This window comes from Eucalyptus grandis, chromosome 4 (assembly GCF_016545825.1).
Source record: "Eucalyptus grandis isolate ANBG69807.140 chromosome 4, ASM1654582v1, whole genome shotgun sequence".
Taxonomy (NCBI): Eukaryota; Viridiplantae; Streptophyta; class Magnoliopsida; order Myrtales; family Myrtaceae; genus Eucalyptus; species Eucalyptus grandis.
The window spans coordinates 33,927,328-33,949,613 of NC_052615.1; the positions used below are offsets into that span (position 1 = coordinate 33,927,328).

The 22,286-nt window shown below is 39.1% G+C and overlaps 3 protein-coding genes across 3 annotated transcripts; 2 read left to right on the forward strand and 1 right to left on the reverse strand.

The window, feature by feature from the left end:
• Nucleotides 1-273: 273 nt before the first annotated feature.
• Nucleotides 274-1,366, forward strand: LOC104442016 (transcriptional regulator SUPERMAN). The gene has a single exon (XM_010055305.3). It carries the CDS (start codon nucleotides 449-451, stop codon nucleotides 1,151-1,153), a length of 705 nt encoding a protein of 234 aa, XP_010053607.1. The 5' UTR covers nucleotides 274-448; the 3' UTR covers nucleotides 1,154-1,366.
• A 13,116-nt stretch (nucleotides 1,367-14,482) lies between these two features.
• LOC104442015 (acetylornithine deacetylase) lies at nucleotides 14,483-18,418 on the forward strand. Its single transcript, XM_039311588.1, is given in 14 exon segments — nucleotides 14,483-14,784; nucleotides 14,786-14,883; nucleotides 14,886-14,933; nucleotides 14,936-15,018; nucleotides 15,762-16,006; nucleotides 16,246-16,354; nucleotides 16,813-16,955; nucleotides 17,030-17,086; nucleotides 17,171-17,188; nucleotides 17,315-17,437; nucleotides 17,578-17,731; nucleotides 17,813-17,846; nucleotides 18,029-18,219; nucleotides 18,400-18,418. Coding segments are annotated over 13 exon segments (1,311 nt in total). The 5' UTR covers nucleotides 14,483-14,689; the 3' UTR covers nucleotides 18,133-18,219; nucleotides 18,400-18,418.
• A 78-nt stretch (nucleotides 18,419-18,496) lies between these two features.
• On the reverse strand, nucleotides 18,497-21,663 carry LOC104442014. The gene is given in 10 exon segments (XM_010055302.3): nucleotides 18,497-18,811; nucleotides 18,924-19,012; nucleotides 19,392-19,463; nucleotides 19,549-19,651; nucleotides 19,730-19,798; nucleotides 20,070-20,132; nucleotides 20,263-20,358; nucleotides 20,561-20,589; nucleotides 20,592-20,711; nucleotides 21,128-21,663. Coding segments are annotated over 10 exon segments (1,146 nt in total). The 5' UTR covers nucleotides 21,489-21,663; the 3' UTR covers nucleotides 18,497-18,667.
• Nucleotides 21,664-22,286: the final 623 nt, after the last annotated feature.

Genomic DNA, 22,286 nt, shown 5'->3' on the forward strand with positions numbered 1-22,286 from the left:
AAGACAAAACGCAGGACAAAAATAAAAAGAAGAAAAGAATTTAAAGTCAAATAATTGTGGGGTCTATGCAAATCAAGGTTAGTGGACTATTTGTACTCATCCTTGGCACTTCATGGGTTAACCATATCGACAAGTCGGAAGGGCGTTGCGGCCGAAGTTCCATGTCGCAAATATTTCATCATCTATTACATAAACTTTTATGGACTAGAGAAAAATTAAATATACGGGTGGACGATTTTTCTACATCATAATTCCAAGTACTTGCTCCAAAAACCTTGGTGACTTCACCCAACTTTTTTTAGGGTTTCATTTTGTCCCTTTCGCTATTCTAATTCCTCCCTCATCTTCCGACTATTTAACCCTTTTTCACCATTCCCTCCTTTCCTCAACCCCCCGTCTAATCACTTCAACACCATGACCTTACAAAAACAAAGCAATTGTTAGAACCATGGTTGCTCAACTGAAGAACTTCGATGCTGCGCTACAAGAATTGGAGGAGAAGAAGAAGAACGAAGTCGACCCTAGCTCGAGCATCGGTTCGTGGATGTGGAACCCTAGTGCCGCCCAGGAGGATGATGACTCGTGGGAGGTGAGAGCCTTCGCCGAAGACACTAGCAACATTATGGGCGCAACCTGGCCGCCGAGGTCCTACACTTGCTCTTTCTGTAGAAGGGAGTTCCGGTCCGCCCAAGCCCTCGGCGGCCACATGAATGTCCACCGCAGAGACCGTGCTAAGCTTCACCAATCACAATTCCGGCCGCTGGCGAACCAAAATTCTCCTTTCGCTTCTTGCTCTTCCCCGTCCTCCTCGACTCTGATATTCCCGAATCAAGAATTCGGGTACCCAGGTGGGGGATTATGTTTTCTTTACCAGCTGCCTCATCCTACTGGCATCTTCGACCCGGTAAAGGCGAATGCCGCGTGCCTCGAATCTACCCCCGCCGTTCTATCTATCTCGCCTTATCCGCCTTCTCCTTCGGTTAATTTTCCGATGCAGTCGCAAGGTAATAATTCTTCTCACCACTACTCGTCAAGCGAAGCCCATAGTTCGGCAGTCGTGGGCAGTTACAATTGCCGTAATACTAGTAGCAAGTGCGAGGATCCAGAAAACGAAGAAGAGCTGGATCTCGAGCTGCGGCTCGGGCACAAATGAATGCTCATCTCGAAATAATTTTTGATTTTTTTTTTTTTTGGGAGTTTGTCCATCTTCAATTTGAGCAAAGAGGGTACTAGAGAAGTTGTAAGCGATAAGAGTCCTAGTAACTCTCAGAGACTTATGTGAGTTTTTTTCCCCTTCCTTTTAATTTATTGATTTTATCATTTGATTTCCCCAGTAATAATTGTTGATGTGTTCAACTTGAAAGCACGGGGGGAAAGTATTTGCATTTTTGAGGAAGAATGGTGTGAAGAAGAGATTATTATTAGGGTTTTGAGTTGATGATAAGCTAACACATATTCTTTCAGGTAAGTGTCATTTTCTGATCCTGATTTCTGAGTAGCGCCTGAGCATACATTTCTGTGGGGGGAATTCAAACGTATCTTTTTTCTTTTTTTTTTTTTTTTTTTAAAGGAAAAATCAAACACGAAAGTGCCATCTCCCTGGTATTGTTTCTTGGGCATTAATATCAAATTCTGATCAGTGGGGGTCCGGTTCATTAATTCCTTTCAAGAATTCAGATCACAAATTATGCACCGACTTCGCATATTATAAAATATATAAAAAATGATAAATCAACCTTTCATTGGGCATCTCGTTCTGTGCAATTTAAAGGCTATTACTATGCAATTTTGTTTACGGCAACGGTATAATTAATCAAGCACCCTTTCATCTGTGCTCTCTTTGCTCTTGGGTTTCCATCTGCAACATCTGATTTTTTTTTCTTTCGTTCTTTCTGTAGATTCAGTAATTGATTTCCTCCTTGATTTTCTATTAGGGAATTCCGAAATAATTTTGGTTCAGAATTAAGTTATCTCCTCATAATTCACCTCTAATCTTGCTCATCATGCGGTTGTCTAACTAATAATAGGTATGGCTGAGGGTGTCGCTTTACCGATTGTTATTGTTTCTGATATATCCATTTATGTCATTGATCAAACACCATAGCATCACTCAAATCCTTCTTTGTGGACAATACTCGTGATCATCACTAAGGTTCAATAAATTCAGTGACAGGCCAAAGGGAAGTGAAAAAGGAATGATTCTAGTGTTTGTAGTATCAAAGTGTCGAACTAGCTCCAGCAAGCCTAAGCTTTTTGGTACTGGTCAAAGGTTGAAGGAGATGAAATTGCCGGTAAAAACATGAGGACATGGTCAGTGTCATTAGTTGGAAAATAAGAAATGACTTTGGAGTTGAGGGTTGAAATGTTGAACCGCCTTAATCTAGCCGGCTGGGTTAAATTTTAAAGTTCTGAGCAGGTATATGAAGGTGTGGCTTGCAGTTCAAGGAATATATCTGGAATAACAAAGATGTCTTTACTTCTACAACATGATAAAATGTTTAATTTTATGAGATTACTATTGATCCAAAAGCTTCACGAAAACTCAAGAATGTCAAATCTTAAAGAATTGTTCATATATCTTTAGCATCTCAAACGTACAATCATGCAAATTCCAGCTCTGCAAATAAAAATTTGAGCTATATTCTTTAGGTGTCTACATAAATGATCAATTCAACTCAATTAACATAAAGGTTTCAGTGGCAAGTGCACTAGAGGAAATATTAGCTTCTTATATAGAGAACTAAGCATTGGAGACGATTAATAATTTCGTCCATGAAAAATGCAAAATATTTTCAAGTAATTTAGAGAACTGAGTTTATGTTCAATAAATATTAGTAGCTTCTTAGTTTTCTTTTTAATTAGCTTAAAAATTTTAAGCGAAAACCATTCATATTATGCATTGGAAGTTGGTTGTCCCATTGATTCCTTTTTGTCCACCATCATCTCGAATTTGAGGGTGGAACTCAGCCAACTTTAGCTAATGCATAAATAACCAATATCGGCTAATTGCCTAATTTCATTTTAGGCTACAGATTGGACACAGACGCTAACATTCTCTGTTATGTAGAACCAAGCATCATTTTGCTTTCACTCCTATCCTTCATTAATGAAAAATAATGCAGCTAATAGAAAATTAAAATATCATCGTTCGCGTCACTCCTGTCTAGAACAAAAGGCCAACTCAAGTTTTTTGAGGTCACTCCATCATTTCATTACGTTTGTCACTCTCTTTTTTCTAGCTTGATGAAGTCTTTTGAGGTCACGATGCTTGAAATTCCTAATTTTGTGTCCACTTACAAACTTCCTACGACAGTCAAGTGTATCTATATATGAGACGAATGATCATACGAATGATATGCAGGACTAACTCAATTGGGAAAAGTCATTCTTTGTTCTCCCTAGGATACACGAATGCACGAGATGAAGAGTAGTGGATGTAGAATCTTAAGTTGATGAAGAAAAGTTACATGAAATTCAAAAGAAAAAGAAGTGCGATATATATATATATATATATATATAGAACCCAAGGAGCAAGGAAGAGTCACCCCCGTTCAGCTCCTGCTAACTTGAATGTTCAATGTATGTACATATAATTAGACACACATAAATTTCTATACTGTACATAACACATCTCAATCTCAAACATTTAACTAAGAATTCCATACAAATCTAGATAATTTTTCATGGTAAATTTTCATCAACTATTAAGTAATTTATAAAATCGTTAGAGAGTCATTTCTCAAATTTCTCATACTCCATTTGTTTCGTGAAAAACATTTTTTGAGAAAAAATTTTCATCATTTCACTTAAAAAAATGAGTCAACATAAAATAATTTCCTCTTTGAAAACATCAGAAAACATTTTTCGAATATATGACTGAGAATCAATGCTTAAACCCAAAACTTTACCTTGAACATAGGAACCCTTATGTTGGTCCATGAGTCCTCCATTCAAGATGAGGTCTCCAGCTCCTATGCCCGGGTCTATCGAGGCTAGAGCCGAAGTCTTGGTGCCTACGGCCAATGTCCTAGCACTTAAGCCCTAGTCCATTAAGGCAATGCTCGGGTCCTCTACACTCGAGCTCTAGTCCTCGACACTTAGGTTTGGGTCCACAAAAGTAGTGCATGGGTCCTCGATGCTCGGGCTTGGGTCCTTAGTTAATGAAACGTTTGTTGTTATAGAAATATTTTTTTCAAAGAAATCAAAGCTTTAATTATTTTTCCTCTTTTTATTTATTTTTTCTTTTTTCATTTTCCTTCTTCCTCAATTGGTGGCCGTTTTCCTCTTCCTCAATTGGTGGCCGACAAAACAACTACAAGTGAGGGACGAGCTCCTCGGAATTTGGGGAGCTTGTCCCGTGCTTGTGGATGGTCACACAACCTCGCCATGACTTGGTGACTGATTGAGGAAGAAGGAAAAAGAGAAAAGAAATAATTAGAAAATTTGATCTAAAAATCATATTATCAAACAATGAAAAATATATCTTAGATCATTTTCAGGCTTTGGCTAAATATTAGAAAATATTATCATTTTCCTGGAAAACAATTCTTGGAAAACATTTTTTAGAAATGTCACATTTTTCGAGAAACAAAAGAAACGAAAATTGATTTAGATACTTCTAGTCTTACTTAATCAAAATTTCCTTTTTCCAAAATTTTACCTTTTCTATTTTTGCCAAATTCCCAAATTTTGCTTCTCACACGCAAGACGTGCATATCTGCTGGGGTACATGACAAGCGCGACCCCACATGCAGTCATTATATGAATAAATATACAAGAAAGAGATGAGCAGGGACATGCCCATTTCAAATTGATATCCCCTTACTTTAAATCTTGAAGAAACATTCACCAAGAGGATCTCTCTCTGCCACTCACCAGAAACTTACCTGATCAACTTAGATTTTCTGAATGCTTTTAAGTGCTTCTTTGTTTTACTACTTGTTTATTTTTTTCCACTTCTCTTTTCCTGCTTCTCTTTAAGTTACTGTAGAGCAGAGCGCGCAGAGTTTTTTTTATGTCGTTTATGTTGGACTCTTTAGGGCTTTGCACATGGTCATGCGTAGTTCCTGCAAAGCCGCTACTTCAATAAAACTAAGATCTTTTTTTATGCCCTCCTTTTTCCATGAAGAAGCAAACATTCCTCCCCCAGTCAGATGTATAAAGCAAAGGTTAACTTATATTGTCCTTTTTACTTTCAGAAAGGAAAAAAGAATCAAAGATCTGGAAATGTTTGCAGAATTCATGATGGAGAACAATATATCTGTTGCCATGCAAATGGTCCATGCATGACTAGTTACTCTCCCCTGAGGCCTACATGTTTTATTTTCCTCGTCAAGATAGAGAAAAATGTTAGGTGCCCGTGAAGTATCCTTCTTAGGTTTTTCAGGAGCAATCATAACAGTCAACATCAGTTTCTGTGTTGAGTACCAAAGTTTAAAACCTATGTGCCGCAGTAATAAATAAGCAGTAACCTTTTTCATTATCTAAAAGTAGTTAAATAAAGTCTTCCATGTTGCTAAATGTACGGTGTAAATGGTTGCTCGTATTAGCTTGCAAATAACTAAGAGCCTAGATTCAACATGTTTCTGTCTAACCACTATGCCATTTGTCATCTCCGCCTCTGCCATGTCGCGTTAGCAGCCTAAACAAGAGCTCTGCTTGGGTGGAGCGGTGACGATATCGTATTTCATCGCGGTTGGTTGTGCAATAACGATGAAACACAATTCGCTGCCATTGTCTGGCATACTGTGAGGAAACTTCATCTATAGCGACCAAGCTATTTTCGTTGCCAGATAATTTCATCGCTGTAGTTTGGTTTTCTTGCCGTGATATTAAATCTCACGCTTTTCTCCTTTGGTGTATAATACTTTTTCAGGAGGTTACAATCTAGGTAGCGTTCTCCTTTGAGTACACCCATCATTAACGTTCCGATACTAAATTATATCATGCACCAAAGGGATATCTCGTGTGTTAATTCTAATTCTACATATATACCCCAAGAATGAGTTTCTCAAATTAGTGTGTGATTTAGTTAATTGTTTCTCCCTTTGTTATTGCAAAAGCCTGTCCGAAGCCTATTAGGGCACAAATGACAAAAATTTTGTTTCTCTATTTCTATGTTTTTCTATTCCCTAGAATATATTTAGAACAATCCGTTAGGTAATTTTATTTTTCTATTTATGGACATATTTCTATTTCGAAATAGATTTGGAGCAAATCAAAAACTAAAATTTTTATCTTTTCTATTTTTGGAATAAAAGTGAGAAATGAAAATTCTTCTAATCGTTAACTATCGTTACCACTTGTTGCCCATCCATTGCCCGTCTAAAGCTGGATGCTGACCACTTGTTGCCAGACATTGAATGTTGGCCGCACCCCTAAAAAGAAAAATTTTAATTTATTATCAAATGAATTTCTGTTCCAGAAACAGAATTTTTTCAAATGTATTTTTTTATTTAGAAACTCAATTAGGGAATAGAAATTAAGAAAATAATTTATTACTAGAAATTGATTTACTTCCAAAATTTTGTCATACGCACCCATAGAAGCCACATCTCATTCTAGGTCTCACACCTTGGTGACCACTTCCAATCATCAAGATTGTTTCATTTCCAGTGTTGTCCTTTTTTTTTTTTTTTTTTTTTTATCTTCTAGACACATTTGAGGCAAAATGGATCTTGATTTCACAGTTGACGTCTAGGTAAATGCCTTGTCCTTTCAAACATACATGTGATCGAGGAAGTTTTACTGTCCGAACCATGCAAAGAGCAAGATAGGAAATGGTACTTTGATTCTTGGTCATTCTTCACTCACCTTATGAAGTAGTTCAATAATTTTTTGTCCAAAGGTAGGAGTTGCTTTCCCCAAGAAATGCTCATCCACAATTTGTGTGTATAGAGAGAGAGAGAGAGAGAGAGAGAGAGAGAGAGAGAGAGAGAGAGAGTTTGTGAGATCCCTTTCTGGGAAGAAGATGCCATATCTATGTCCCTCAAAGTATGTAATAGCTCATCCACAAACTTCTTTTAACTCCGTCAAAATTTAGAACCCCACCAAAATCCGTAGCTTGGACAGAGAGAGTAGCTATAGGTCCTGCTTGATTTTTATGTTCTTGTCAGGACACACTCTGCCTTTGGTCCCCCTTTTCTCCTTCACTCCCCTTGTGAATGAGATAGATGCAAACGTTCCTGAGGACCATGAGCGTCTGTATGCTTTTCCATTGCATTGCCATGTAGCTCTCAAACCTAAGACAGCAAACAATCTTTGTAATTTTCCTCTCGAACCTTATTCAGCTAGTTCATGTTTGAGTATTCTTGGAATAAGTACGAAAGAGGGGGAAGTACATCTCAAAACATCACGTCGGTTCTCCGTGTTTTTAGGTAGAAACCGCACAAGGTTTAGGTCATTTTAAGGGGTCTTATTTCTTGGTCGAAAAGTTTGAGGGGTCTTGACGAACTTTGTTTCTCTTTTCACTTTCTTTGGTGAAAAACCAGCGTCTAAGAAATATTGTTCTTTAGTATCATAGTAGTTTCCGTCGACGGAGCACGAGAAATCGGTAAAATTGGTAAAAAGATGATTGCAAAAGCTTTTGTGCACCGTTGATTTATTTTCGTTCGTATTACGCCCTTTTTTATCCAATTCCAATGTGTCATATTTCTTCACAACTACGTATTCTCATAGGCTGGTTGATTTATACGGGTAATATTAGAATTTTTAAATAGTGGACTGACATAAACCGCATAGTGTTTTAGTTTGTTACAAACTTGTATAAGCACCCCCCTTGATTAACAATATATTCTCCCTTAATAAAATCAGTTTGATTTTGGGGTAGAATCACCCAACTAGTATAAGAAAACAATGATCTCTAAAAAATGGGAAAATTGTCCACAATTTTAAACTTATTATATGTTTGTCAATTCAGCCATAAACCATTTACTTGTGTCAAATGAGTTTTAAACATCTTCGTGTTTTGTCAATTAAGTTTATCCAGCTTATTTTGACCGGAAATCTTTTTACGTAAAGACAATTAGCGTTGATGTGGATAATTTTTAATATTTTAATATTTTTTATTAATATTTTTCTTCTCTTTTCCTTCTTTACTTTTTCCTTTTCTTCATTTTTTTTTTTCATTTTTCATCTTTTCTTTTGTTTTCCTTTCTCTTCGGAGGCCATTGCTAGCCCTTGCCAATGACTGGCAGAGAAAAAAATAAAATAAAATAAAAAAAGAAAAAGAACAAAAATTATTATTAAAAAAATTAAAAATTATTAAAAATTATTTATGTCATGTCAGTTAGAATTATTGGTATTTACATTAGTGATTTCTGGTTAGAATTGATCATATAAAATTTGAAAGATTTAAGATTTAATGGTTACAATTAAAATATTTATAATTGAATTAATAAAAATTTAATATTTTTAAAACTTTTTAAACGATTTTTCCTCAAAACGAGGACCTAGGAAGCAGAAAACGTAATGAACACCTTGTCCGGTTTTTTTTGTTTCTCCTGACAGTGAGCGCGGGGTCGAGTATAGATCGACCAAGATTTGGACAACTTCAAAATAAGCAGAGGGAGGATACAGAGAGAGACAGGGGTGGGGTTGTGAGAGTGATTTTTTGAGGTTAAGTCGTGGTCAGTGCTCGTGGGTCTTCCCCAAAGTAAGTAATCATTGCTTTCCTCTTATCCTGACTGCCTCTCTCTCTCTCTCTCTCTCTCTGAATGTAGGGCTTTGTCTCATCTCCTTCTCTCTCTCTCCCTCCGTCACCGCTAACTTGTATAGCGACAGTTCTTGCACACACTTCGTGGCCATGATGATGATACTGTCTGTGTTTTAAAAGAGAAAAGTCTCCGGTCTCTCTCTTTGCCCAGATCGACGCGCTCTAGTATTTATCCTTGAACAGAGATTTGCCGTTGTATTGTCTATATATTTTCATTGAAAATGTTTTCCTTGTTATTATCTGTTGCACGTTCATACATGCAAGCTTATTTATTACCTGCTAAAAAGCGTTGTCTTTGTGTTGCTTTACGCTAAAACCTTTGTGAACACACAGACCTCCGGACAAACTCCAAGATTTCTTTGAGATCACTTGCTCAGCTGATCATGACTGCCTTCCATCGTTCCGGAGGCGTTATTAGTTTTATTCTTTGAGATCACTTGATTTTTGGAGGTTGAGCTTCACTCGCTAGAGAAGGGGTTTGAAGTCAACCCAGTTGTTATGAACAATGAATTCTGATTTGAACTTGAGCTTATATATCGCCCCACCTATTGAAACGTAACTTTCTATTAATAAATGAATATCGACTGTTCTTGCTCTAAAGTCACTCTCCAAATGATTCGATTCGATTTTCTAAGCTACCCAAGTCAAATTGGAACTAAATAAAGTAACCGAGTAGTTTAACAAAGCTAGGGCAGGTAACTTCTGGCAACCTTGAATAACTTGCACACTTGCTTGACGTACATTCCTTTTCCAGAAACTTTTTAAGGCTACGTTTGTTTCCTGAAATCAACAATTTGAATTTTTTATCCTAACTTTAATAATTGTTCTCTTACAAAACTGAGTCAATGAAAAATATTTTCATTCTTAATAAGAGTTCATGCCTAAACATTTTTGCTATCAATAAGAATTTTTTCCATTACCTCTTTTCCAAATATGTAAATTATCAAAATTAGGAAAATCTTTTACAAATTATTGATTTTTGTGAAATTAACGGAGTCTAAATATTTATAAATTTATTTTGTAAAAGCTATTAGACAATAACTATTTACTAAAAACAAATCTGTTTTGGCAGAAAACTAAACATAAGTAATGTCCATCTATTAAGACAAAAGAAAGCAAAGCCAAGAAAAATTTTCTTAAGATCTTCTCCCAAGACCGAAATAAGTTTCATCCTTCTATAGGTACACATTAGCAATGTTCACCAAACCGTTGGTGGAAAAATTATCTAAAAAGTCCTAGATATGTTATCATTTTGTCAATTCATTCATAAATCTCTTCAATTTTGTCAATTAAGTCCTAAATATTTTCATATTTTATTAACTCAGTCTATCCAATCAATTTTATCCAAAAAATCATTGATGTAGAAATTGACTGTCATACATGACATGATTAGCACCGACATAGATAATTTTTAATAATATATTAATATTTCATCAATTTTTGAATTTTCTCATTTCCCTTGTTTCTTTGTTTTTTTTTTCTATGCTGATGAGTGTCACCAACCATTAGCGCTGCGAAGGCTCTAGGTGAGGTCAAGAGGGCTTCACTACCTTGCTAGGTGTGGGCAAGAGTGAGGGCCACCTCACTTGTAGCCGACGAGCTACAAGGGCCCTTGCCCATGGCCAATGATGTCATGATGACCTTGCCTAGAGCCTTCATAGTCGACGAGGGCGTCGGTGACTCTTCTTGGCTTAGATTAAGAGTAAAAGAAAAAGAAAGGAAAATATTTTTTAATAAAAATATTATTAAAAATTATTCATGTAAACATTAGTCATGCCTCATAGGATGACTAGTGTCCACTACAGTGATTTTCGGTCGAATTGGTTAGATGGACTCAATTAACAAAATTGAATGGTTTAAAATTGAATTGGTAAAAATACAATAAGTTTATAACTTTTTATATAATTTTCTTAATTGTTGGCAGATTGGCCATAGATCTCCCAAGCCTCCAAGGAGATGTGCCACCTTAAATACCTCAACCCGTCCTTTCCGGACAAAGACCGATACCTCTCATTTGTGATTACCTATTGAAATTATTCAAACTAAATGGAGGTTAAAATCTTAGACCTTTGGATCTCTCCAGACTATCCAATCATATATCTCTTCACATTTGGTATCCCCGATCGTCCAGTGGAATTAAAATGATTATATTGGTATATACCTTAGTCATTGAATGCCCTATAGCCATTGTCCATAGGATCATGACGGCTTTTCTTATTGAGGGGTTTTTGGAAACATTATCTCAAGCCATTTTGCAGAGGTTCTTGAATGACTTGACCCTTTGCCTTATGGCAAAATCTACTATCCATTGAATTGAAGTGCAAACCTCCAAATCTTAAACTCCATGCAACTACAATCTTACAGAAAAGAAACTTCACATCTTAGGATTAGCATGACAATTTGATTGTCCTTATCTTATTGCTAATTTTTTAGAGATCTTTTGACTGCAGGTTTCAGTGAATTTTATGAAAAATATCAAGAATTTCAGAGAATCCTAAGCGAAGGTGGTAAAGCTACTCTAAAGTTTATATAGTCCAATACTTCTCAAGAAGAACGGCCATGTTTATTTCCTCGCATATCATGTCACTAAAGATGCAATCCATTGGGTTTCATATATATAATCAACATGCAATCCATTGGGTTTCATATATATAATCAACCAAAACCCATAGATTTTTAAGTATCTTATCTTGAAAACACATGGTAACCAGACATTAGATCTTATACCATAGGTTGATTAAGATGGCACTGAACACTAGAAGGTAGTGCCATCAAAGAGTAGAGAAGAAAGATCTGTGTGTTGGGAAATCATACTTGTCTCAAATCTCCATTAATCTTCCTATTAGACATCTTATGGAGTTTCGTATCCTTAGTGAAAATCATAAAGACTCTAATTATAAGATAAGCTCCGGTATAGTGAAATATGAGTGAATATGTTATTAGATCACTCGATGAAATTGATAGCGTATCTTACATAAACTATGGTATATAAACTTATGAACATTTTTTGCAAGATCGTTACGGCTAAGGTAGATGAACCCAAAACATGTGTGGACAGAGCATCGTACAATCAGGCACTGCAATTTCTAAACAATCATTCGGACAAGAACTGAGGGACGTACAAGCATGAGGTATTTGCAGATGTTTAGAAAACTCCTGCCTTACATTATCAGAAATACGGAAAATTGTCTAATAGCCCCCAGCATTTGACAAAAGGGTTTGGATTATGTTCAAACCCTAATCCAATTCTATGAGATAATGAGAGATGAGGAATGAAGGAGACGACGGCGACCACCACCACCACCAGCAGTCCACAGAGAGAGAGAGAGAGAGAGAGAGAGAGGCGATGGTAGTCGTCACGACTCGACCATCGTGCTTGGGTAAGGCATGGCTAGGTATGTATAACAGAGAGAGAACACACATGAGAACGAGGGTTTTTCTTCCCCGCATCTGGAGTTGCCGCCCCTGCAAACACCAGGACCGAAAATCACTGCTTAAGGCGACCATGGTGAGCTCAAGAAGAGGGTGTTTTTTCTCTCTCTCCGCTTCTAGAGATTTCTCTCTGTTCTTCTTTGCATCCTATCGCGTTGGAGCTTGAAAGGCCAGCAGAAAGGGAAATTCAGTTTCTCACGATCATCCATACAAAAGCAGAATAGCATATTAATCAGCATTTGCCCATTCTCTAGCCCGAGAACAACCCATTTGAAACAAATTTCTACCACAATAAAGAAACTTATTTTGTAAGCATGGGCGTGGAGTATCAGCCACTTGGAGGCCCGCCATGAACCAGTTAAGTCCATGCGTTTTGGCCTATGGAGGTAACCTTGGCTCAGAGCAATTGACATAGAGTTGGTAGATTGGTAACGGGCAATTTTCAATTTTTGATACGAAAATTTCCCAACATCCCAATTGTTGACACCAATTCCGATCAGTTAAACGGTCAAATGATATCTAGATTGCGTTGGATTTCCTCAAACTGAGATGGTGGTGGACCATCATGTCTCTGTCATTATTTTCCTCAATTTCTCTTAATGTTATCATTGAATTTCAATTTACAGTAATGCAAACGGACAAAATATACCCGCTAACCGTTGCGGACAAATGCACGTGATGGGCACGTGACTCAGCACCGTCCAATTTTTATGACGTTCAAAAGCTATAGGGATGGCTTGATACATTTTCGCCAACTACGAAGGGGGCTATTTGAGACAAAAGGCAATTATAGGGGGCGCCTTGAGAATTTGAGAGTGATGGAGGGGGAATATGGAATTTTCCTTTTTTTCCCTCGGAAGAAATAATTTCCCTAAGCCCAACTTGGTCGGACTCGGATTCTGGCCCGTCTCAGATGAGACTGGGCTACGTGCTTCATGGGCCGGCCCAAGCTTTTGGATCATATATTGCTTTGCTTTCACTTCTCTTTAAGGCTGTTTTCGTCTTCTTTTTAAGTTTCACGTGAGCAACAATCCTCAAATTGCAAGCGTCGGGAAGTCTTAAAAATGGCAAAAGTGAAATTCGAAAGACACTAAAAAAAGGTCGAGGTGTGAATAGGTATTGAATGGATTGGAGGGTCATGGTGTCAATTCGTTGATGTTGAGTGATTCCTAAAGCTGATTTTTTATTTTCACAAGTGAACAGATTGAATATATTCTCGCTTCATAAAGAATAAATCTCAAGAATGCAGAATTGAATAATTTAATCGGAAGAGAATCTTATCATGTCTGATAGAGCATTCATTCTTTGATTTACGTTGAATCAAAAATAGGAAATCATTTGATTTCAATTCTTCACATGAAAAAGCTTGTCGAATGATTATCTCCTTCCTTGCCCCCCATCTATTACTAGGGGTGATCGGGTCCAAGTGGGTAGGTCTAGACTTGGGCCCGTCTTTCGGCCTTATTATAGCCGGTTCTCCATTTTTGAACCATATATCAGACCATATTTGTATTAGGCACCGTGAGCATATCTTATTCTTTCAATCTAATTCCGAGTCAACCCATTTCCATTAGAACTTGTTTTATAATTGTTCGATATTCTATATGGCTTCGAATTTTACATTAATATGCAAGAAAATAACGTGATCCTCATAATTTGTATTGAAACATTAAGCACTTGTAATGAATAAGTACATGAACTTTTTGACTAAACAAAAAATTAATGATCCACAAGGCTAATTATCATAAATAAAATCATAAGGCAAAGCAAAAATCATAACATTGCATAAACATTAGCAACAAACATGGGTTTACTATTAGTCTCATTCCCACAACTACTACTTAAAGTTATTTATTTATTTGAAAAGTTAACAAATTTCTGCTGCAAGAATAACTCCTCTAGAAGAGAAATTAGGTGGTACATAAGAATTTGGTGGCGATGGACACCATCTGTCTATTGGACGGTGTGAGAGGGAGCTAGTGAGGGAGGAAAGCAAGAGAGGAAGAGGAAAGATGAAGGAAGAGCGTCGTGCATGTTTGAGAAGGCCAAGAGGAAAAATGTTATATGATTGCATGAATAAGAATAAAAATCAAGTAAAAAATAGGGTTTGGACTCCTACTTATAAAATCGGTTCCAAAACAGGTTCGAGTAGGTAATCACTTGGACTCAATTTCGGACCAGTTCAAACAATTCCAAATTTTAGGAACCGGTTCCTGAATGATTTCAACGAGAACCAATCTTGACCCTATTTTCCGGGTGGGTCGGTCTAGTTCCTGATATACCGATCCGGTTGCACACCCCTAGGTATATTATTACCATTGAAAATATGAAGAGCCAATCCGTCGACTTTGCCTTGCAACTTCCGATGATGCAAACTGAGAAGAAACCGCTCCTTGAATAAGAAATAGAGAAGCTAAGAAAAGGGGGAAAAAGAGAGAGAAGAGAATCGCTTCATATCGACACTTCCTCCTCCTCCATATCTCGTCCTTCAAGGTTTCATCTTCTCCGGCGCCACCTCTCTCTCTCTCTCTCTCTGTGTCCATCATGGGTTCTTCGTCCGACGTGAAGGCGACGCTGGGGGATCTCGAGAGGGAGTCGTTCACGGCCCTCCTCTCGAAGCTCATCGGGAGGCCCGGTACGTCAGAACAACCCTCCCGATTTGATCCCCCAGGAGGACAGGATCGTCAGGCACGTCCTCGACTCCCTCCTCCCCCTCAGCACCTCCACCGGCGGCGGCCCCTGGTGGTGAACCACGTCAACTACCACCCCAACAGGGGCAACCTCATCGTGGGTACCCGGGGACCGTGCCCGGGAAGATCCTGTCCTTCGTCGGGATGCATATGGATGTCGTCACGGCGGATCCTAGTGCCTGGGTAATGATTTCTGTATTTTTTTTTTAATAAGCAAATTCTGAGCCCTTCTTTTGGAAATTGCGTTTTTGGCTGTTGGGCAATTCAATGCGTTGTTCGAGTTCTCTGAACTGGGTTGGGCTTTTATGTTTTTCTGGGTATTGATCAAAATTCAATCTTTCGTTGGAATGGACATGGATGTGTTGCTGTCCATCCTGGTGGCTTGTACGATATTGAGCTCGAGTTTCGAGTTGCGATTTCGGTCGTCTTTGAGTGTTACTGTTGGGTTTTGGCTGAATGTACTGAGGAATTTGATCAGATTTGAACTGAGGACGAGGTTTTAGATTCATTATTATTTGGCAATTGGAATTTTTACGCAATTTCTGTCCGTGATCAAGTACTTGTTAGTAGTTTGCTTTTTTATCGTTGCCTGCATTTTACAAGTTAGCTGCTTCTGTCCAGCTGATCTTTCCTTTCCTTTTTGTTTTTGTGTGGTAGAATTTTTTGCTGGTTCTAATTTCATTTGGAATGATTTTGAATTATTTAGAACGGTTCATCCTTTGGCAAACACAATCTTTGTATTGCTTCTTTTACTCTGCACACTTGAGCCTGTTGGTTCTGTTGTAGCAGAATCTACTTGGGCAAGTTACTGGGCCCATGTCGTATATGAGCTGATTGGTAGCGTTTGAGTGATTGACATCAGCTCTTTAATTATGGGATGTGGATTTTCTATAATTTAATAATGGTATAAAGGATCAACTGTTCAGGAGTTTGATCCTTTCTCGTTGAGCATCGATGGGGATAAACTCTGTGGTCGTGGAACGACGGATTGTTTAGGACACGTTGCCCTGGTAACCGAACTCATGAAGAGGTTGGGGGAGACAAAGCCCAACCTGAAGTCAACCGTAGTTGCTGTTTTCATTGCTAGTGAGGAAAATTCTTCCATTCCAGGCGTGGGGGTGGATGCTCTTGTAAAAGATGGATTGCTTAATAAGCTGAAGGATGGTCCTTTGTAAGTATTCTCCCCCAATTTGACTGGACCTTACCTTTGCAAGTATATCTGCTATATATGGATTCAGTACAAGGTCTGGAGATAAATCTTTATGGCTTTGAAAGAAGGATAATCTTTGCATGAGCAATCTATGAATAATCTATTCCACTGTTCTGATATACATGCGAGCCATATGGTATTTTTGCTCACGTTCATTTGAAATTTGTGAAATTTTAGGCAGTTCCTTGATTTCCATGCAGATTTTGGATTGACACTGCTGATAAACAACCTTGCATTGGTACTGGTGGTATGATTCCTTGGAAACTCAAAGCTACGGGAAAGCTTTTCCACAGTGGTTTAGCACATAAGGTATGAATTTAAAATTCCTCACATAAAACTGTTGGTTTCTGGACCATCTAAATTGAATATACCATCATATCGACATTTTTCACAATGACCTTATGAAAAATTTGCTTGAGGTTTACATTGTACATAATTTTGAGGTTCTATCTTTTGAGTAAACTACATTTACACTACACTCTGCACTCTGCAGCTTCTGCTTTCTGTGCTTGTTCTTTCCAAAGGAAGATGCTTGGTCAACATAATTCACTGCTGCACCATGTGATAGATCAATTGTTATTCTGCTCATAGTGGATCACTAGTAGATTCAAACAACAGAATGCTTAGTAGTATGAATGATGACTTAAAAGAAAAGGACACTGGCTAGTGGCTACAATAAGGCTTAGCGAGGTTTCATCAGATGATAAGTGATTTTAGATAGTAAAACTTGAATAATTGATGTATTTTTGTCCTCTCGTATATAACAGGCTATAAATCCTCTGGAACTGGCCATGGAGGCACTGAAAGAGATTCAGACAAGGTTTTACAATGATTTTCCTCCACATGCCAAGGAGCAGGTCTATGGATTTGCTACTCCGTCAACGATGAAACCAACCCAGTGGTCTTGTAAGTTACGACAGTGCAAGTTACAATTTTAGGTAAAACTAGAATTTGCGGCTAAATCATATTTTTCCTGCAATGCAGATCCTGGGGTGGAATCAATCAAATTCCTGCAGAGTGCACAATTTCTGGAGATGTCAGGTTTGGAAAGCAGCTTTGAACTTCTTTAATGCGTATTCTTGATGGTTTTTATACTTAATGGCCTTTTACAATCTCTGTTTGCAGATTGACACCATTCTACAAGTAAGCTGCTGTAACTGAAAGTTCTCAATCTCCTTCAAATCCCTAGCAATTATGTCTCTAGAATACTCTTTTCTTTCCCTCACCCAATGGTACTCGTAGATGGATTCTGACTGATATTCTATACAGTGTAACAGATGTTGTGAAGAAGCTGCAGGAATATGTAGATGACATAAATGCTAACATAGAGAAATTAGATTCACGGGGTCCAGTGTCAAAGTATGTCTTACCTGATGAGAACCTGAGGGGAAGGTCTCTCTCTCTCTCTCTCTCTCTCTCTCTCTCTCTCTCTCTCTCTCTCTCATGCACACATACACAGCATTCCCATACTTCTGACAGATTTTGTGCATGCTGAAATTTTGTTGAAACGACAACGGTTCCATCTCCTGCAGACTTAGTATAAGTTTTGATGAGGCATCGTCTGGGGTTGCTTGTGATCTTAATTCCCGTGGCTATCATGTATTATGCAAAGCAACTGAAGAGGTCGTGGGCCATGTGAAGCCTTACTCAATAACAGGAACCCTGCCTCTCATCAGGGAACTGCAGGTATCTACTTTTTCTCTTGTTGTAGTCCCGTTAAATTATTGTACTCCTTTAATTACTTAACTAGATGTTTTCATGCTGTAGGATGAAGGCTTTGACGTTCAAACTTCAGGATATGGTATGATATTTATGTGTCATCATTAATAGAGATTTTAGCTTTCTTTTGGCCAAACTTCTTGATAGTAGTTAAAAATAGAACTGTCTGGTACTTTTTTTTTTCATTTATTTACTGTTTCTTCCCTTTCGCAAAATAATAGTCTATCGTAAGAGCTGATTAGATGCTTTTGCTTGTCAATACAGGTCTAATGGCAACATACCATGCAAAGAATGAGTATTGCCTCTTTTCTGATATGAGCCAAGGCTACCGTGTGTTCGCCAGCGTCATCAGCCAATTAGAAGATTGACTCTCGACATGAAGACATAAAAAGACCATACTGTCAGATTATCGCCTACAAGAATTTAGTCAAATGACAACGAAAATTCCCAAAGAGGTTATTTCCTTTTTTGATGAACAAATTTATGCAAGAGTTTGTCAATCGATTAGACAGTTGTCAAACAAGGTTTTGCTTCCCTGTATTGCTTATGCACCATGTGTTTCACTTGAATGAACTTGGAATTATAAGATTATGTTGCTTAATAATATGTCAACCAATCTCTCACTTCTTTTTCAGTTGGGACAACTATTCCAGTCATTGATCATAGCACTCTTGAAATTAAAAAAACATGCTATAGTGTCTGGCAACCAGCAGCCTACCGAAGTAATTCCTTAAAAGAGGCTTCGTATGATATCATGTATACAGCTTTGAATTTCTCTTACATATTCTTGATGTATAAGGTTATTCTACCGAAATTACATCTGCCACTAGACCATACAATAGTAAACTCTACGTAATGTACAAGTTCCATGCATGCCGAGCTACATTTATGCTGATTCAGTGTTCATTTTGAATCGTTTCCCTGTCTAAGCTGCTGGATTCGTTGGCGTAGTCTTCTCCGGTGGTCATGGATCTTCCAAAGGCCATGTCCAAGTATTACCACAGAATAAATCCCATGTGTTATTATAGGTGCAAGGATGTTGTTTGTCTGTCACATGGGCATCAGGATTTAAAGTCAAAACAATCTCCAAGTCTCATCTGCTCCATGTGAAATAAGTAGAGTGCTCAAATAGGTGCTTTTTAGGCAAACAGCATGTTACCTGAATCCACTCAAACCCAAGGTAGAGAGCCAGAAGTCCTTCGAGAAGAGGAGAGTAGATTTTCTTCATTTGCCTCCTTTCATACCAGGCTGTCACATAATGAAAGATGGATCACCAAGGAGGCCGAGGAATCCATGTCAGTAGCCATCTAGGAAAAGGTTAAACTTTGGCTTTCCCAGAAGTTCCAGATCAAGAATACAGCATAATCATGTATTGCTTTGCGACATCCATATAAGTAATAAACAGAGAACAGAGAACAGAGATCAGGATGTGATCAGTGTTTCTAACTAAATTGAGGGCCTATCAGAATAGTGCGACATGTCACAACCGAGTCATGTTGTCTATTGCTACTACATAATATGTTTCAGTGTCTGGCCCATCAAACTATCATACACCGATGAGGGCGCATGATTGTAACCGAAATGAACGCAGCTAAGTATATTCAAGATATGATATCTGAGTAGGCACCTGCGAAGAGCTTTTTCAGATTTTCACGACCCGAGCGAGATTGTAAAACTGGAGCAACTACATATGTGGGATCTACGAAAGCATGAAAATGTTTGTCAGTGTTTCGACCAAAAGAAGCAAGACAGAGATTTCCTAGGACTCGGGCACTAATACGTACCTTTTGGGGAGGCAGCCACATAATATAGAGAACCCGTTAGCGCAGCCGTAATAACCGCTGCAAATGCCTGAGCAAAAGGGACAAAAGGTGGTAGCACTCCAGTCTGCATAATTAGAGATGGAAATGAGTTAGGCGTTGCCTGCAGAAAGATAGGAAACAGTTTTCCGGGTGAAACTTATACCAGAGAAGCGATCCCTTTAGCGTCAGTGACCAAATCTGTGCCCCTCAAAAACACATCGGCGAGTACTCCCTGTAACATGAAACAGACATTCGATCACAACATGTGCATGTGATGTTGTGGATTACACCAATGACAATTTCACGGTTCCCATAAAAGAATCAGCCGCCCCTTCTTTGTCAAAGAATACGAACCATGTTTATCAATACTAATCTTTAATGCGCAGTAGAAGGTTCAACACATCGTCAATCTCCAAGACAAAATATATTGACAGAAAGAGCTAGAGAATATCCAATTAAATCCATATGTAAAGCCTAAATGGCATTTTCCCATATGAACATACCTGAATCGCAGCTCTGTAGAAAAGCTCCTCCCCAATTGAGCTAGCAGCAACAATTAGTATGAACTGGAAAATCAAGAATTCAAGATTACATCGGACTAGAAAAGTTCCTTACTTTACTTCAAAAGTTAACCAAGTTCGAAAACAGGGGGAAAAAAACACAAGACAAAGCAGGCATAAGACGAGATGACTTTACCTGCCACGGCGACATCCCATAAAAGAAGCTCCATAGCTCTTCATCTTCCACGTCTCTTATAGCCCGAGCATGAGGTGACAACTTCACTACTTCGTCCTGGAAGAACAATATTACCTTGTGAACACAAAGTCCCCAAACTCAAAGCATGCATCTAAAGCTAGCATTTGCTAATGAAAACTAAAGCTTCCAAATTTCCCAAAGTTCCACCTCATGCACAAAATTTGAAATTTTTAGTACTGCGAAAATCAAATTCATCTAAAACATGAATTGATGCAATTTACTACTAGAATGCACATACATCTAGAATAAACAGAAGAGCCATGATTGAGGTATGGCGTATCCGAGCCCTCCGACGATCGCGTCTAGCGAAGGATGGAACCCTCCCGTGCAATCTATCCCGGTGAACGAGCAGATGAATCGCCCGGCCAACGCCATTGCCCCGTATATACCTGAAACAGCAAATTCCACATTGGAACATCAAGAAATCAGGAAAAAGGCGAGACCCATCATCGAGAAAAAGCGCCTTTAGGCTTTTAACTCTGTACCCTAGCGAGAACGAAACCAATCATCGCTACATAAACGCAGATGCTTTCCGAAAGTAGCAGAAAAAAGAGTCGAGGGAACAGAGAGAAAAGCAAATTTCCCGTGCAAGGAGGAGAAAACGGACAATACACTACCTAAGTTGACTTTCCGATTTCTACGGTTCAGCTACTTCTACTGAGACCAAAATCTCGAATTCATCGACTAAAAGTCTTGCAAATCTTCGCTGTTCATCATCGAGCACCGGACTAACTAAGGGACGGATAGAAGGCAAATGATAAACAAGAGCGACGGGAAGGAGAACGATGAAAGCAACCGGACGGACCGATTCCGTAGCTGAGCCGCACGACGGCGCCGATCTTCTCCCAAATCGGGAACTCCGAATCGCCGAAGCCGCGGTCGAATGTGGTCACCTCCATGGCGGGGCCCGCGAAGCGTCCCCCTCCCGCGCCCTCCCTCTCCCGGCTCGCATCGATTCCGCCGCCGTTCCTCTCGGCGGACGACTTGACGCACCGCACCCGAGGTAGGGGCCTGGCAGCTCCGCCGAAGCCCGCGCGCCTCATCCCCTCCTCCCCACCTCCCCCGCCGCCGTGGTCGTAGAGCTGCTTCGCCGCGGCTCTGCCGGAGGATGACGCCAGCGAGGCCGCCGGAGTTCCCTGGGACAGCGAAGGCAGAGACAGCTCCATGTCCGGCGGCTACGGCCGGGCTCGTCAGGCGCTCCGTCTCGGGTCACGGCCGTCTCTTCAGGGCTCGAATCGGAGTGCATAGCTCGGCTCGGCTCGCTCGCTCGCTCGCTCGCTCACCGTCGCTTCTCCGTGGCCGGGTTGACCGTTCGTTTTTTAGAGCGAGAGGGAAAGGAGAGAGAGAGAGAAGAGAGGGACGTTGGAAAAACGGACGGTGGAGAGAGCGGAGGGATATGTCGCGGGACCCGCAAAGGTGGTCTTTTTCTTTCCTATGGTCAGATTGATCTGTGGGCTTTGGGGATTGCATAAGCGACTGATAAGGCTTGGATATCCGTGCGCCCAATGACGGACTGACACGTAGGGAGAATCTGAGCTTTGCAGCTGCCCGTGGAATTTCGAAGCGTCGTACATTTTTTATTTTTTTTTTTTTAGATCGGTCAATGCTTTCGGTGCTTAAGAATTTATACGGAATTTTAAATGGGAATTTGAAGATTAAATGAAAGTCAGTGGCCCCAGCAAACCAAATTCTGAATCGGTTTTATGATTTATGGATGGGTTACCGCCACCTTCATGCCACTGTTCATAATACTCTCTCACTAATTTGATAAATCGATTTATAGAATCACTCGTACTTGAAAAAGCAGCAAGTTAAAGAGGAAGAAGTTAAAAGTGAATTTTAAGTCCAAAATAAGTTGCTAAATTTGCACTGGATATGAATAGATCGAAACGGATTAAATATGTCAATTTAGATTGGATTATTAACTAAACTCAACATTTATTGAATGTTTATTAACCCACATA

Bases quoted from the DNA above. Each gene is read 5' to 3' on its own strand.
- LOC104442016 (XM_010055305.3), top strand. From the start codon at position 449: ATGGTTGCTCAACTGAAGAACTTCGATGCTGCGCTACAAGAATTGGAG.